Here is a 16,866-nt window from a genome sequence, read left to right on the forward strand (position 1 = left end):
TCTTAGTTGGAATCCCTGCCTCGCCCAATTGACATCCCTACCAATTGACATCTCAACGGGAACCCCTCTTCAAAGCTATCTACTCGATTTCCTCCTGATGGTCATATGTTCATACAATTTGGCACGCTTTTTTTCTTTTTTTCTTCTCCGTCTCATTTGTTATCTGTGGCATATTGTTCTGACAGCAAGGTGGCAAAATCAAATAATTTAAACATTAAAGGTAATTTTATAAATAAATATTAATAATTTTCGAATTTAATTTTATAAATAAATTGATATTGCATGAGATTTATGCACCGGCCATACATCAAATATTATGCGAGTATATGTATGATACATTCACTTGTGTTGAATCCTCTGTATCTAAATTTTTCATGATATATATTTTCTTATTACGACAATACAGTGGTGAAACATTGGATTAGGAAACAGAGAAAGTATTATAAATTATAATGGACAGATAGAGAAACAGATTAAGATGAGTTATATGGCTGCCTCTTCTCTTCTCCTTCTTCTCTTTTTCTCAGGTTTCCAACTCTTTAGTTGCTCAACAAATGAAAACCAACTACATTTTTTTCCTTGAATTTTCACTAGTATTTGTGTTTCACTTTTGTTTTTGTGGTGTTTATCAGGTTCTCCAATCCAAATCCTTGGTCTTGGAGTTGGAATCAACTATGGCCAAATCGCAAACAATCTTCCATCTCCATCTCGAGTCGCCTATCTTCTCAAATCCCTCAATGTCAGCAGAATGAAACTCTACGACGCTGATCCTAACGTTCTTGTTACCTTCTCCCATACAAATGTCGATTTCATTATCGGACTCGGTAACGAGTATCTTCCCAACATGACCGATCCTATCAAAGCTCGAAACTGGCTTCAGCAGCGAGTTCAGCCCCACCTGCCTCAAACCCGGATTACTTGCATAACTATGGGGAACGAAGTGTTCAAAACCTATGATCATCAGTTATGGTCTAATCTCCTCCCTGCAATGCAAACTGTTTACAACGCTCTTGTTGATCTTGGCCTTGATAAACAAGTAACCGTCACTTCCGCGCATTCTCTCGATATCTTAAGCATCTCTTTTCCACCTTCCGCCGGTTCTTTTAGGCAAGATCTCAGCGAGTATCTTCACGGAATTCTCAATTTTCATGCTGAGGTTAAGTCACCTTTCTTGATCAATGCATATCCTTATTTTGCATACAAGGACAACCCTAATGAAGTTCCACTAGATTATGTGCTTTTCCAGCCTAATCAAGGGACAGTGGATCCAATTACCAACTTGAAATATGATAACATGTTGTATGCTCAAGTTGATGCTGTTTATTCAGCTATCAAAGCAATGGGGCATACTGATATCAAAGTCCGGATTTCAGAAACCGGTTGGCCTTCCCGAGGTGACGATGACGAAGCAGGAGCTACACCGGAGAATGCAGGGTTGTACAATGGGAACCTGTTGAAAAGAATAGAAGAGAAACAAAGCACACCGGCAAAACCGAATGTCCCGGTTGACGTATATGTTTTCGCACTCTTTAATGAGAATTTAAAACCTGGTCCTGCATCAGAGAGGAATTATGGTCTCTATTACCCTAATGGAACCCCAGTTTATAACATTGGAGTTCAAGGTTATCTTCCAGGGATGGTATATACATCACCCAGCACAAAGATTGTAAGTAAAACATAAACTGTATATCCCTATACCTCCCCTACAATCTTCATTAATTTTCTCAACAACCCAGTCATGTTATTCTCTGTGATTTGAATTGTGTTGCAGGCATTATCTGTTGTCTCCAATGTTCTGTTCATAGTTATAGCATACTTAATCTCTGCTTGAAAACTTGTGGATTTAAAGATGGAAGGATCATCGGATTAATTCAAATTCCAGAGAAGAGGAGTATAATGTGAGATATTCAATGCCTTATTATTATTTTAACTGTTTGAGCATGCATTCATCTATATGCTTACATACATGTGAGGCCATAATAGTATGTGTCTAAACCCTTCTCTTTAATCCTTTGAAGTCAGCAGGTAGCCACATATTATTGGACACAGTCTAGATGGTGGATACCAGTCACTCAAAATGATTCCATTAAAATTGGCTATCTGGATGATTGAGACAATTAATCTTCGATAGACATATAATATAATACAATATAACATTTTTTGTAATATTGTAAGGGTGTTCGATCATCTGGTAGAGAATTTGGAATCATTTTATTGTAAGGTTTCAACAATTTAGTATGCATGAGCAGGACACTAGGATGCTGAATGCTAATGCTGTCAACGTTACATATGCACCAACTGGCTGGTCCGTAAAACTCCCATTCATGACATATATGTATTTGGTGTATTGAAACTCTTCTTTGTCTTGAGCCGAACAAAAGTCCAAATTGGCTTCCATCAACAAAAGCAAAAGTCATAAGGAACTCCGTAAGACGGTAGCCACTTTCTCACCAGTATCCCATTTCCCCCCTTTTCTCACCTTAAAACCTCCAAAACTACAACCTGCCTCTAAACAAAGTTGACGGCATCAGCTTTTGTTGTGTATCAATGTGTCTACTCCATCTCATTTTCAACTCTTTCTCAATCAACTACCCTACCTAATTAACAATACATAAAGCAGTTTTGGGTCTTCACGTTCAAGGCAAAGTAGTTTTGCCTGTGAAATTTTTTTGCTATAAGTGTAATAATTTGTGTATTTATATAGTATGCATATTACTTTAATCTGAAATAAACCTTTCATAAAATTGTTACATATTAATAGTTATGCAAAATATATTCATATATTCATATCATTTTTTTTATATCGTGTAATATTTTAATTCATATTAAAAAAATCTACAAATCTCATGGAACAAAACCTTCTAAATCAAAATAGTTTACTTTTTTTTTTTACTAATTAATACTATACTGTTTTACTGTTTTTTAAAAAAAAACCTATACTGCTTTGAATGTATGTACATCTGAGTGTGTTTTTGAAGATGAAATTGCTTTTAAGAATTATGAAAACTTAAAATTAAAAGAGTTAGGTGGCTTTCAACTTCAGGGCCCATGGCTTTGAATTATGGAAACCTTGCATCAGCATATGAGATTTGACTGATTCATGAATTTATTTGATAATCAAACCCGAAAATAGTTGAAGGAAATAAATTCTCGTAGACATGATCCAATGAACATCAAACAGGTCCCTTCTTCGTCAATGAACTTTGCATTGTAAATCGACAGAAACCAACAACAAATCTGGGTTTGATGTATTGCTTCCTTTGTCTGCAGGGAATGAGGCAAAGCATTTATCACTTAAACTCAGTTGATAGAAGAGCATTACTTTATTAAACAAAAAGATTCAGAAGCAGATGATACTATAGTTGAATTTGAAGTTAAACATAGATTCTTTTAATAAAAGAGGAAGTGGATGAAGATTTTGCAGGGCTTAGGCGGCCTTCTTTTTTTTTTCTTTTAAAGTTCCCATCTTCCATAGTTAATAGAAATATTATTCCTTGTACCGAAATGGATTGGTTAAGTATTGTTATATATGGCATCAACAACTTCATCACACTAACTTACAAGTGTTAAAATATTAGATATAAAATAAAAAATAATTATTATAAATTTAAACTTGAAATTAAAATAATGAATAAAACAACCTACAGAAAACATTTTCTTTATTGTTGGTAATAACTAAATATTACCAATTAAAATTAGTTTATTACTAATTCATGAATTAAAACCTATAATTTTTAGTTAATTTGATTATGTTTTTGACACCTCTTTCATTTTTATCCTTTTCAATGCACAAGATTTAGGAATTATATCAAGAGATTACGACGAATATGCTCGTTTATGTACTTGGTATGATTCAAAATTCACAACGACCAACGCAGACAAACAGTGATAGGAACTCCATAGTAGATAAAACACATACAAACAGTGACATTCGCATTTACTCCATACTAGAACAACCAAGGATTTTACACAAGTTCTGCACTTCCTTGTTAGATGCTAAAACATTTTTGCAAATTTCAGTACCCATATGAAACAACGAAAGGAAATTGAAAATGATAACTAGTATAACAATAATAAACCTTTGCTACAAGCAGTTGGTTTTGTTTAGGGAATGACTGAAAAAGTTGGTATGAAGAGGGAGGAGCCTGGTACAAAAATAGACTGTTTCCACCATAAAGAGGTTGAAAGGAGACTGTAATAACAAAATAATTTCGACAAAAGAATGTTTCTTCTTCCTCTTCTCCCGGTATATGAAAACGGGATCCTAACCAATAGTTTTATTCTCATGTGAATGATATTCTATTTTCACTATGAATTTAAATATCCCCCTTCTATTCTTCGGAAACCTTGAAAAAAGTATATGATAAAATCAGGTTGTTTATACCATCCATTCGGGCATCTGTTTCAAACTCAGGATCTATGTAGAAGAAAACCTGCAAGAAAGTACAGGTTAGTTGACGATTCTACCAACAAGTTTTGCCTTTTCAACAGTAAAAAGACTTACAGGCATGTCAATCTGCTCTCCAGGAAGAAGGCGCTGCTCCTCAAAGCAAAAGCACTGGATTTTGTTGAAATAAACAGCAGCCTGAGGAGGAACACGAACAAGAAGCAAGAAACCGAGTCAAAGTTTTAAGGCTTGTGGTATGATAATGACAAACCAGTAAGTTAATGTGTTCCAATGTAATCAATTTTTTCGCCCTAAAGGTTTTTTCTCTTCCACTTTCTAGCTTATCATCTCATGACAAGTCAAACCTAAGCTAGCAAGAAAGGGTTAAAAAGCCTAACGGCTCACACAACCAAATAACGTTTGAGAGGTTGACAAAGATCTAAACAAACACCAATAACTTAACTTTAAAAATAACAAATTTCAAAGATCCAAATTTCATAATGGAGCATGAGTAAGTATCAGTACCTTCATAGGAGTGACGTTATACGTAGAGACACCAGTTATGGGTTTTGAACTTCGGTTTTCAGCAGTATAAAAAGCAAGAGCACTTTCTCCAGGCTTGACTCTCACCTAGCAGAAAAATAAAAAAATAAGGAAATAATTGATAAAAGAAGCACTCTACAGTGCCCAAAAACAACAGAGAAGTTAAGAACCTCTCTTTGAGTTGGAACAAATTTCCAGGGCATTCCATCCGCCACATCAGCATTGAATTGCACTACTATCTCCCTAAAAGGATAAGAGAAAATTTCTCAAACAAAGGCATGGAAGTACAAGAAAGATCCTATCGTGATGCAAGTCTAACAGCTTCATAATAGCATCTTTAGAAATGCATGAATTGAATTGAACAAACTGGCTGATGTGAAATGATGAATGATACTAAAATTTACCACCTCACTCCTATTTGTTACCCTCTTGTAAAAAAGTCGCATCTGTAAATAAAGAAAGAGTATAACCGGAAGGGAGTGATACCCTACAATCTGTCTTATGACACCTTTTATGGTTTTACCTCATAAAACATCCCATTCCCCTCTTGATTTGTTTCAGAAATAACATACTAAGACCATTATTGGTTTAAGTTGTTTCCCCATCATGCTCAAATGTTTCTTGCAACAAACAAGTTTCAACGTTTTCCCATCATTTTTCTAATAAGAAGAATGGTAACCGGTTTCTTATTGAGGGAATGACTTCATGCTCTAAAAGTTAGAATAAAGCCTTATCACTCTCATAGGAACTCGTTTCTGTCTCATTCTTCCACAAATCTCACTTTAAAAACAATAATAATAATAATAATAATAATAATAAATAATCATGATTACAACTAACCAAAGAAACATATACATATCTAAGCACAAAAATGTCAAAAAGTAGAACCAAGAATGTTACAAGCAGAAACAAACCCCCGAACCAGGTTTCACACATAAAACAGTACAAAAACTAAGCATTGAAATAGAATCACAATAAAATTAACAGAAAGGACATTATGATGATAATCATGAAAAATATAGATAAAGATAAGCTCTTACATCCAAAGCCTAGAAAGCGCACCTTGTTGCTACTGTCCCATCTTTTTCATGCCGAGCAATCTTTTCTTCAACACTCTAAAGAAAACAAATATATGTTCTGGTTGAAAACCAATAGAAAAAGGAAAAGAAGAAAAGCCAGAAAATAGTAAAAGGATAGGATAAAGAATAGCATAAACTCAGCTTCACCTCACGGCGTTGGACAGTACCACCATACCCAGTACCCTGGCAGAATCTTCGGTATAATGGGACGGCAGCGTAACTACTTCCCACCATTGCAAACACTAATGCAGTAAGATACAAAAGAGTCTTTTTGGATTTCCGCTCAGTGGAAGCATGGGACGCATGAGAAGCATAGTGGCGCTGACTGCTAAAGGAAGATAATCTCACTAAACATCGAGAACCATAAGGATGGAAATCAAAAGACCTTGTTAGAGGCTTTGTGCTAAATTCACATCTTGGCATCAGACCATTGTTGCCACACCAAGAAGAAGCTTTAAAGAACTTGTAACTCGAATATAAAGAATCAGGAAGAAACCTGGAGCAACAAAAAAATGTTCACTCAGGTAATCCACTTTTTAGAACAGCATGCTTGCATTAAGGTTGGGACTTGGGAGAAATATGAAATGGAAAAGAAAAAAATTTTGAACTCTGGATGTCTCCAAATTTCAGAGGATTACCCTTTAAAGGCTAAAGCAAGACTGTGAAAGAATAATTTAGATTATTAGGCTTTTACAACCAAGCATAAATACCCGTGTCTTAGTTCTTCAAGTAAAAGTTCCAAATAGTTCAAGCAAAATTAAAAGGCCCAAATTTGTATATTGGTAACATGGTGATTACCTTGATTCGTGTGACAAAATCCGTAGATTCTTCGAGTGATTCAAGAGAGAAATTCTACTTGAAATTCTTGACCATGACATGATGTTAGGCACCTATGTGTCACTGCAAGTGCAGCAGCAAAAAAGAAAGCAATGAACATTGAACAATAAATTCTAATAGAAAATCTTGACCATGACATGATGTTAGGCACCTATAGCAATTGAATTCGAATTTCAGTTTGGTTATAACAAGTTACAATAAAATCAAACCAAATCAGAAATGATAAAAGGAAGCCTATATGTATTCATTATAATCAAACACAAGAATGGCTTTTCTTTAACAAAAAAGTTTCCCAATGAAAAGTTTTTAAAACAAATAAATTAGATATAACAAATGCCAATAACTTTTCCACGCCATATATATATAGCAGACTAAAGGCAAACAACAGTCTACCAGTTCCAAATCCAAAGGAGCAAAGCAGTGTTTCAAATAAAACCAACACATGGTATGGTACCCACTATCAAACTAATCAAAAGCATCCACTAGTTTACTCAAAAAGGACCAAATTTTGAGCATGAACGAGTCGAATAAAAGTAACCCATATCAGAACTAAGGACATAAAGCTTGAAATAAAATGATGAAATTAATACCGAGAGCTTTATACCTTGGAAAGGGTATTGGCCAAAACTGAAAATGGAATCCCAAATTAGTAATTGTAGCGTCTTCTCCTCGGTTTCAGCCTTGGAGCTTCTGGGAAAGTTGGACGCTTGAAAGCGTGGGTAGCTGAAAGAAAGGAGCCGCTTTAGCCTTCACAGGAAGCGAGACGAGAGGAAAGGGAAAAATAAAACAAAACCATTAGTTGCTTAAAAGGTTAATTTATTCAAATGGCACCAAAGCTATTGAGTGTGTTATGGTCCACGTTTTCTTTTTTCTAAATGGGTTAATGTATATTTCAGCCCCTGAACTTATTAAATTTTATCTAATTGGTATCTAATTTCTTTTATGAATTAAAAAATTAGGGAAAAAATCAAATACTAATTCAATTGATAAAATGTATTTGATATATTTTTTAAAACTAAGGGCATTTTTGGATGGGTGGTGCGCTTATCTGCGGTAAGTAAGAAACATGATCAGATATGTAAATTTTAAATTATGAAATTTTTATTTCATATTTTTAAATATTCAACGTTTTTTCATCAAAGTCAAATTTCAAACATTAAATCTTTAAATATTTTCGTTAAAACTATTAATTTGATATGCTTATTTTTTTGTGAAGTATATGTTATGTTATATGAATACAGCCTAATCAACATATTAACTTGACGAATTTTAACAAAAAATATTAACAACGCTAATAATAATGTTTAACTTTTTTAAGTATAGGGACTTGATATCAAATTTTGTCATAATATAGGGATTGATGTTACATTTTAACTGTTTTTTCAATAAGGGGCCCTCAAGTTCACTTCCAAAAATTTAAGTTGTTAATGTCTTTTTAATTTGTAAATGAAAATAAATTTATTTTGATATCAAAATTTTATAAATTAATATTTTTCTCTAATTTTTTACTTTTAATGAACTTACAAAGGATTTTGAAATGTATTTCGATGTTTTTTTAAAAAAAAAAAATTGTTTAAATTAGGCAAAAAAAAAGAAGGAGAGAATGGATTGAACGCACTTAAAAAAATCTTCCATTTTTTGGTATTTAAGTTTAATATGTTTTTTTAATATGATATATATATATTTTCAATCTAGTACTTGTATTTGACAAAAATTATATATTTTAGTAGCCAAAAGTAATGATGTTACATTTTTAATGTTTAATTTGAGTTTTAGGGTTAATTTGATGAAAGTTAATTGCTAATAGTATTAAGTTTGAATTTTTCATGATTTTGTTAATAGAATAAATTTAGTGTTCATTGTAAATTTATTTAATTTTGCGTTTAATTTATCAAATAAAGTCTGATAGATGTGATTTAATTCTATTTTTAGAGTTGATTTGATGAAGTTAATTGTTAATATTATTAGCTAATTATATATTTTCATCAAATCAACTCCAAAACTTGAATTAAACACTAAAAAGCTAACATGGCTATTTTTGAGTACCAAAAAAATATAACTTTCATCATTTACAAGTACATTATTAGACCAAAAAATAAGGGTAAATTATAAATATAGTCACTTTTGTTTGCCTCAGATTACATTTTAGTCACTTATGTTTAAAATGTTACGGTTTAGTCACTTACGTTATTGTTTTGTTACGGAGTGGTCACTCTACCATTAAGTTCCGTTACCTCCCTAATAGTGGTCCTATGCGGCAGTCCAAATGGGTTTTAAATGCCAACTTGGATGGCCTACGTTGCAGTCCAAATTAAATTTATTTAATTAAAAACTTATTTTCACCTCAGCAACTAGACATCCAAGTTGGCATTTAAAACTCATTTGGACTACCACGTAAGACTACTGTTAGGGAGGTAACGGAGTTTAACAGTAGAGTGACCACTTCGTAACAAAACGATAACGTAAGTGACTAAAACGTAACATTTCAAATATAAGTAACTAAAATGTAATCTGAAGCAAACAAAAGTGACTTTTTTATAATTTACCCAAAAAATAACACAAGTACCGCATTAAAAAATATTAAACTTAAGTACCAGTTAAATAAAAAATCTTTTAATATATACAAATGAGCAAGTCGGTTGCAATAAGAGAAAAGTTTATAAATATAATAATCGAATCATTTAATTTATACCAATCAACTTGAAACCCGCACAACTAAATAATTTAAACATGAATATTAGATATGCTATATTAATCATATGTTAAATATAGAGTGATTATTCTATTATATCTAAAAAAAAAAAAACTCCTAACAAAATCCTTTGATTTCTTTCCTGAATATAACAACGAAATAACTTAAACATGACTGATATAAGAAAAGAAAAACGATAATATAAGAAGACAGAGTTGTGAGGTCTAAAGAAATTTAATTTGTTTTCCTTCACTTTCTTTCCTCCTCACCATTTCATTATTGTTCTGAAAAATAGCCAAGAAATCAGCTTCAAATTTCATCTCCCTATAATATTCAGATAGGGCATTAAACATTGTAGTTTCAACCTCAAGCTCCCACTTTTTTTTTATTTGTTTATGATCACTTAATGATTCTCACGTCCAACATTTTACCCCATTTTCTTTCAACTTGAGAAAAGAAAAATCTTTTTTTTTTATTGGCAGCCATGACGGAGGTCCTTCATTTCTCTTCACCTCCAAGCGCTGAGAATTCTTCTTCTTCTTCTTCTTCTTCTTCTTCTTCTACTACGTCTGACGATGATGATGATGATGAAGGTGCGTTATCCTGTGCACCCTAGACATCCTTAAGCTTTGCTAATGGTAATGGGGATGGCTTTGTTAATGTAACAGGTGGTGACCCAAGAGTTGAAGAAGAGGGAAAATTAAAGAAGAGAAGCAAGCAAGAGGGGGATCAATTGTCTGTGTTAGCCTTTCTGGTGACATTGTTCAGGAAATCTTGGACCTCTGGTACAGGAAGGGAGCTTTGTGGTATGGACATCGGTATCCCAACCAATGTCAGACACGTGTCTCATGTTACATTTGATAGGTTCCGTGGCTTCTTGGGTTTGCCTGTTGAGTTTGAGCCTGAAGTTCCCACCAGAGTTCCTAGTGCCAGGTTTATCCTTTTTCCTTTTATAAAACCTCCTTTATTATTATTAGTATTATTAATTATATATTTGGCAGTGCAAATGTCTTTGGAGTTTCGACAGAATCAATGCAGTTATCCTATGACTCAAGAGGGAATAGTGTGCCAGCAATACTCTTGTTAATGCAAAGGCATTTGTTTGCTCTAGGAGGCTTGCAGGTTTTGTTTCTTGCTTCATCCTTTCTCTTTGCTCAACCCCAATATGTTTACACCTTTCTGGTTTCCTTTTAAGCTTTATAATATTTGACGTGCAGGCAGAAGGGATTTTTAGAATTACTGGAGACAACAGTCAGATGGAGTATGTTAGAGAACAACTAAATCGTGGCGTAGTTCCAGAAGAGATTGATGCACACTGTTTAGCTGGACTAATTAAGGTACATTTAATCCCTCTTTCATCATATCCCTTACATACATCTTAACCTAAACGAGGTTATGGAGTTCAATGACAAGGCAAACTTATTGTACATAATTTTAATTTTGCATTTCTTTCACTGTTACTTTTCAACCATCATAGGAAACTGTTTTGAGAGATCTCAAGTCATGATCCTTGTTCATATGCATGCATGTTATGCTTACGCATACCAACATACATCCTGGAAACATGACTTTTTAACTGTACCATATATGAAGTTTAGCACTTCATTTTTCAGGTTGTAACATGCTAAGTTGGTGATTGTTATTGTTAGGCTTGGTTCAGAGAACTTCCAAGTGGAGTTTTGGATTCTTTAGACCCCCAGCAAGTAATGCAGTGCGAGACAGAAGAGCAGTGTACCCAGCTTGCAAGGCTTCTACCTCCAACAGAATATGCTTTACTGGATTGGGCCATCAATCTCATGGCTGATGTTGTCCAGCAAGAACATCTCAACAAGATGAATGCCCGTAATATTGCCGTGGTTTTTGCCCCAAACATGACTCAGGTCAGTGTAGATGGAATTTGGGTTGATTGTTGGTTCGATGACTATCTCTCATGGGCCATGGCTTATTTGTATTGCAGATGGCAGATCCTTTGACCGCACTGGTGTATTCCGTCCAAGTGATGAACTTTCTCAAGACACTTATCTCAAAGACCCTACGAGAAAGAGAGTATTCAATGGTAGAGCCTACAGAGGCATCCTATCTGGAGCCTTTTGATGATGATGGAGATCAGAGGCCTTCCATCTCCTGCATTACATATACCCAAAAAGATAATGAAGAGAAAGAGACCGCATTTATAGCTCAAGAACCTTTAAGAGCAAGTTTCAGGAACTATAGTCAAAACAATGAGACGGCAGATGGAGAAGAACACAGTCCCATACCCTCGGTCTACAAACAGATCTCCGCTGAAGATACTCCAACCCCGGCTAGAAATAATGATATTGGTGAGTCAAGTAATTCAAGTCCGGGGAAAAAAATCAATCCATACTTGCTATTGACAAAACCAAAGGAATACGCAACCTGAGCCGCATAGATTCAAGGGCAGAACGTTTCGAAGCATGGCGATGAAGGATACTCAAAAACACCAGTTAGACGACCTTAACCCATATTCTTTCAAGTTTGGTGTGATAAAGCGGTTGGGTTAACCTAGTATAAAATCATGGATGACACAATTCAATATATGACCTCCTAACATTTAACATTGTAATCTGATTGATGTGATCACTTAACTTTTGCTTTTTTATCTGCCTTCCCTCACTGCTCCACATATTCTGCATAAAAGTTAAAAAACTTTTCCCAGCAAGAATCTAAATATGAGGCTTGTTTCTTTGCTTTGATACAAAAATTATTCTCAAATTTTGGTGATGGAAAAAAGAAAAAGACGTAGTATAAAGTTTGATGCTCCAAAGCCGATACACATTGTGGTGATTGTTGAAAGAAGATCACACCACACACTCCACAGATACTTTCCAGAGGTGGTCTATCACTCTGACTTGCAGCTTCAAGATGTTTATGGATAGGATTTCCGTCTTCGTTTATGGATGATATCAATATTATATAAATTTGTTAATGTGGCTTAAAATATAAATACGAATTTACCTGTATTTATAAAATAATTAATCTAAACTGTCCATATAATATTTATTAAATTTTCAAGTATCGACAATATGTTTCATGTTTTCCTTATATAATATATCCAATATGTATTTGGTATAAATAAAATAATATATTATAAAACAAAAAAATAGAGGCTAAAATTCTGATGTAATTTTAGAAATTAGAATAAAAAAAGTATCGGAATAGAATGGATAAGTAGGCTTAGAGAAGAATAGCAGCCAATGATGTACAATAGAAAAAAGGGAAGTGGATATGCGTTATAAAGTATCTACCTTGCTGTGGTGCCATGTTGTTTATCTCGGGTTCAATCCTACAGAGCACATTTCATAGTCAACTGTTTATATTTTTAAGAAAACACTCACAACAAGAAAAATAATTACGGTTATCGGCGATTAACACATTTGTTAAAAAGAAAATGGATGATATGTTGTAAAAAGGATGGTTGAGAATATTCCAAAATGGTGGTGGAAAAAAAAGAGGTGAAAATGACCACTTACTTTGTGCCTCACTTCACTTATCTCATAACCCCTTTTTGTATTTGCCCCTAAAATCTCCACCTCTCCCAATTTGAGATTATGATTTCTTTTTCTTTCAATTAATGGTTTCAAATCAATTCTGCTAATTAGGGTAAGCTTCAATATGTATGGGAAACTAATAACAGTATTTGAAAAAGTAGTTAGTAGGAGGCTTTCATGGTGGAACCTGGTTGTTGAGAATTTTAAATCTTCTAACCAATCACTTTTTTAAGCGAGAACGAAATTTGAGATAAATAGATTGATTGAATTGAAAATTTGCAGCTATATATATAATTAGAAATAGTTAAAATTATTTGGAATTAGTAAAAAAACTTTTTAGTTATTTTTAATGTATATTCTAATTTTTTTACAAATTTCTCAATTATTATCACTTCATTTTTTAATTTCTTAAAATGATTTACCAAAAGTGTTTTACATTTTTTATATGTTTTCTCAATTATATCAGTATAAAAAAAATATGTAGATTCAAATTTATTATGCATGATTTATAAATCATTAAAATATTAAATGCATATATAAAACTAAAATCTCTACCTATATATTGAATGATGAAGATTGAGGCAGATGGATATTTGAAAAATCTGGTTAAAATTGAAGAAATAATTCAATATAGTTTGTTTGAATGTGAACAAAATAAAGAGAAGTGGAGGGTTCAAATTGTCTCACAACTCACATCATTACATCCTGGACACCACCATTTTGCTACATGGCATTTCATCATTGGCATCACGTGGCATGTTATCATTGGTTAACACTTAATTTCTAGAATACAATAATTTTTTTTTCTTTTCAGGATTGGGAAAAATATCATAAAATAAAGTCATGATGATTATATTAAAATTTAAAAAGACTAAAAATTCAATATATATATATATATATATATATATTGGTGTGAAATTAATTGTAAGTTAATATTTCATATATATGCGTTTGTCCATAAGTATATCTAATTAGGTTTTTCTTTCCTTCTAGAAAAAAAGATTATGTTAAGCTTAAAATTCTCAATAAAAAGTAATATAATGTCTTCACCAGAATAAGGTGGTAGAGTTAAGAACCTACCATCCAACAATAAGCATTCCATTTTCTCTAAATTACCAAGTTGTAAATGTTTTTAAAACCGAATTAATTAGATCGAAAATAGATTGAAGAATAGATGGTTGAATCAGTCAATTGAATTCTTTTTTAATTTTATAAATATTTTTAATAATTTATTTAATTGAATTGAATAAATTCATTAAAAACATTCCAAATATATAAGTTAAGTAGAATTATAGATGAATTAAAATAATAATAATGACCACCAAAATGAGCCCTAACTTTCTATTTTTGCTTGATCCACTCCACTAGAAGAGGTACCACACTCAACTTTCCCTCAAATTAATAGCAACTTGACCCTCCCTTTTTAATCTTTTTCAATCAACCCCATTTCGTTTCTCGTGTCCTTCCTCTCTACCTCTCCCCCTTTTCCTTTAAGCCCTCAATCAACTTCCAATCCCTTTGTATTTTCTTCTTTGCTTTAGAGAAAACAACACTGGAGAGCCCATCCATGGCTGCCTGTGGAAGCATTAAACACATCTTTGAAAACCCATTACCTGAAAACCCTACTTTGCTTGAATCCCTTTCTTCTTCTTCTTCTTCTTCATGGAAGCCTGGGATTAAACCCCTTGACCAACAACCTTCTTTCACTGAATTCTTTGGTGAACTTCATTTCCAGGAAAATTTAAGTATTTCCCACTCTTCTTCTACTACCTCTTCCTTTCCTACATTGAACGTCTCCGGGAGTATTGGTGTTTATTCCCATGGAAATGGTGAAAACAGTTCTAATTGCCATAAGAAGAGTGATAGCTTCTCGTTGAACCCTGAGAGCCTCCAGCTGTGTACCGAAGAGCTTGGATTTGAGAGCTCCTATGGTGTTGAAGAGGTGAACAATGAGATAAACCAAGACTGGGAAAGCAAAAAGACGAAAGCACCATCGCCAACAACAAAGCATTCAACAATGGAGAATCAGAATGGTGAAATGAAGAGGTCAAGAGCAAGTAGTGGAGGAGGATTTCCACCGCCGATTTCATGTATTGGGAAAAGTGGGAAGCCATGGTTTTGCTTTAAATCTTACAGGCAAGATGGCAGATTTGTGCTGAAACAGGTGAGGATCCCCACGCAAGAATTCTTGCATGCGTGTAGGGAAGATGGGCGTTTGAAGCTGCAATTTGTGCAGCCTAATGATGAACAAGTTTTGGAAGATGAAGATTTTGAGGATGATGATGATGATGATGAAATGATAAATGGTGATATTGGCGAAGAAGATAGTGAACAAGGGCAAGTTTCATAATTAATTACAATCACCAGTAACCAAAAAAAATTTACAATCAACAAATGAAGTTTATTTAGCAGATTTTCATGCAAATGTTATAAAATATAGGGGAGAAAAAGAAAAAGAAAAAGAAAATGGAGTATTTTAGTCATCAAGGAGTATTGCAAATAAACAATTAAGTAGATTTGCAAATAATTTTCTTTTTCTTAATTAATTACGTTTGGATTCACTGCCTCAACAATGTCTTAACTCATAATTCTACTTCAATTGGATAAATTTCGGAATGTTGAAATGGTTTAACCACAAAAGCAATTTCTGAATTTATTCGAGGAAACAGAAACAGACATAATATTTACTTGAAATAAACTCTAATTTTACCATTTTAAATCATCCCTCATATCCAAATATCGATAATGTATTTCTGAATTTAGAGTTTAACACTCATGATTATACACTTGCTTTTACTAATACCATTCTTCTCTACAAGTTAATACATATATATATAATTATTACTTGAATTTGTATATAAATTAATAAAAATATAATTTTTTACATAAAAAATTAATCCGAGCAAATAGCTATCCAAATACATCCAAATTTAGACACTCAGTTTGTAACACCACTAACTCATATTTGTCGCTGGAACAGGGTTACGGAGCATTATCGAAATTTACAGAACAAATAATAGACATTTCATATCATTTAGCACTCATATCAGAAACCAGTTGTAATCAAGCATAATCGAAATTTACAAAACAAATAATAGACATTTCATATCATTTAGCACTCATATCAGAAACCAGTTGTAATCAAGCATAATGTCCCTTATGTGAGCCCACGAGGCCCATATTACACATTAGAAAAAAGTCGGGACTAAACCGAGTACTCAAGAAATTTTTCGAAAAATATCAAAATTTTTCCAAGGTGCAAGGGACACACGCCCGTGTGGTCAAGCCGTGTGCTCACACGGTCAAGAGACACGCCCGTGTCTCAGGCCATGTGGACATTCGAAATAGGGACACACGGCCGTGTCCCAGCCCGTGTCCAAACTTGGGAGCTCACTGGCTTGGGTCACACGGCCAAGCCACACGCCCTTGTGCTAGGCCGTGTGAACATTCTATTTTGCATTTTAATTAGATACAGAGGACACATGGCTATGTCACTTGGCCGTGTGTCACACACGATTGGGACATACGCCCGTGTCTCTGCCCGTGTGGACGAAATAGGTCATTTTTCTAGCCACATTTCTCCCCCAATTTGTATTCAACCTACATCAACACTTTTGCACATCATCAAGGCATAATAAAGTATTCAAATCAAGCCAATTTCAAGTCTTAAATATGATATAATATCACACATAACCAAGTATACAAACTTACCTACTTACCAAATACTCATATGCATCTTTAATCCTCATTTCACTTTCATTCATTCACCCATACACACACATCAAATTGATGAAACCATATACATATATATATGTACAT

At 33.6% G+C, this 16,866-nt stretch overlaps 4 protein-coding genes across 5 annotated transcripts; 3 read left to right on the forward strand and 1 right to left on the reverse strand.

Moving 5' to 3' along the window:
- Positions 1-303: 303 nt before the first annotated feature.
- LOC107954133 (glucan endo-1,3-beta-glucosidase 14) lies at positions 304-3,550 on the forward strand. Of its 2 annotated transcripts, none has more exons than XM_016889604.2 (4): positions 304-527; positions 633-1,666; positions 1,772-1,898; positions 3,271-3,550. In XM_016889604.2, the coding sequence occupies exons 1-3, from the start codon at positions 479-481 to the stop codon at positions 1,829-1,831; spliced, it is 1,143 nt and encodes a 380-aa protein (XP_016745093.1). In that variant the 5' UTR covers positions 304-478; the 3' UTR covers positions 1,832-1,898; positions 3,271-3,550. The 2 variants fall into 2 exon arrangements, with proteins under 2 accessions (XP_016745093.1, XP_016745094.1); XM_016889605.2 differs by lacking the exon at positions 3,271-3,550 and adding an exon at positions 2,019-2,883 and having other exon boundaries at positions 324-527.
- A 496-nt stretch (positions 3,551-4,046) lies between these two features.
- LOC107954134 (cytochrome c oxidase assembly protein COX11, mitochondrial) lies at positions 4,047-7,668 on the reverse strand. The gene is made up of 8 exons (XM_016889606.2): positions 7,451-7,668; positions 6,808-6,909; positions 6,157-6,505; positions 5,993-6,045; positions 5,101-5,173; positions 4,913-5,017; positions 4,505-4,585; positions 4,047-4,433 (listed from the first exon to the last, which is right to left on the reverse strand). The coding sequence occupies exons 2-8, from the start codon at positions 6,885-6,887 to the stop codon at positions 4,332-4,334; spliced, it is 843 nt and encodes a 280-aa protein (XP_016745095.2). The 5' UTR covers positions 6,888-6,909; positions 7,451-7,668; the 3' UTR covers positions 4,047-4,331.
- Positions 7,669-9,714: 2,046 nt separating this feature from the next.
- LOC107954132 (rho GTPase-activating protein 5) lies at positions 9,715-12,158 on the forward strand. The gene is made up of 6 exons (XM_016889603.2): positions 9,715-10,131; positions 10,207-10,471; positions 10,540-10,660; positions 10,756-10,875; positions 11,188-11,418; positions 11,496-12,158. The coding sequence occupies exons 1-6, from the start codon at positions 10,023-10,025 to the stop codon at positions 11,937-11,939; spliced, it is 1,290 nt and encodes a 429-aa protein (XP_016745092.1). The 5' UTR covers positions 9,715-10,022; the 3' UTR covers positions 11,940-12,158.
- A 2,269-nt stretch (positions 12,159-14,427) lies between these two features.
- LOC107954131 (protein FANTASTIC FOUR 1) lies at positions 14,428-15,514 on the forward strand. The gene has a single exon (XM_041097598.1). The coding sequence runs from the start codon at positions 14,615-14,617 to the stop codon at positions 15,395-15,397; it is 783 nt and encodes a 260-aa protein (XP_040953532.1). The 5' UTR covers positions 14,428-14,614; the 3' UTR covers positions 15,398-15,514.
- The last annotated feature ends 1,352 nt before the right edge of the window (positions 15,515-16,866 follow it).

Source organism: Gossypium hirsutum, chromosome D07, assembly GCF_007990345.1.
Source record: "Gossypium hirsutum isolate 1008001.06 chromosome D07, Gossypium_hirsutum_v2.1, whole genome shotgun sequence".
NCBI classification, from domain to species: domain Eukaryota; kingdom Viridiplantae; phylum Streptophyta; class Magnoliopsida; order Malvales; family Malvaceae; genus Gossypium; species Gossypium hirsutum.

What these genes read in the sequence shown, in the direction of transcription:
- LOC107954133 (XM_016889604.2), top strand. Translation starts at nt 479, where the DNA reads ATGAGTTATATGGCTGCCTCTTCTCTTCTCCTTCTTCTCTTTTTCTCA. An exon ending in CCTTCTTCTCTTTTTCTCAG is followed by an intron (nt 528 to 632) that starts GTTTCCAACTCT and finishes GGTGTTTATCAG; the next exon opens with GTTCTCCAATCCAAATCCTT. An exon ending in CATCACCCAGCACAAAGATT is followed by an intron (nt 1,667 to 1,771) that starts GTAAGTAAAACA and finishes ATTGTGTTGCAG; the next exon opens with GCATTATCTGTTGTCTCCAA.
- LOC107954134 (XM_016889606.2), bottom strand. Translation starts at nt 6,887, where the DNA reads ATGTCATGGTCAAGAATTTCAAGTAGAATTTCTCTCTTGAATCACTCG. An exon ending in TTGTTCCAACTCAAAGAGAG is followed by an intron (nt 5,018 to 5,100) that starts GTTCTTAACTTC and finishes TTTTTCTGCTAG; the next exon opens with GTGAGAGTCAAGCCTGGAGA. An exon ending in GAGAGCAGATTGACATGCCT is followed by an intron (nt 4,434 to 4,504) that starts GTAAGTCTTTTT and finishes ACTTTCTTGCAG; the next exon opens with GTTTTCTTCTACATAGATCC.
- LOC107954132 (XM_016889603.2), top strand. Translation starts at nt 10,023, where the DNA reads ATGACGGAGGTCCTTCATTTCTCTTCACCTCCAAGCGCTGAGAATTCT. An exon ending in TTGCTCTAGGAGGCTTGCAG is followed by an intron (nt 10,661 to 10,755) that starts GTTTTGTTTCTT and finishes TTTGACGTGCAG; the next exon opens with GCAGAAGGGATTTTTAGAAT. An exon ending in TTGCCCCAAACATGACTCAG is followed by an intron (nt 11,419 to 11,495) that starts GTCAGTGTAGAT and finishes TTTGTATTGCAG; the next exon opens with ATGGCAGATCCTTTGACCGC.
- LOC107954131 (XM_041097598.1), top strand. Translation starts at nt 14,615, where the DNA reads ATGGCTGCCTGTGGAAGCATTAAACACATCTTTGAAAACCCATTACCT.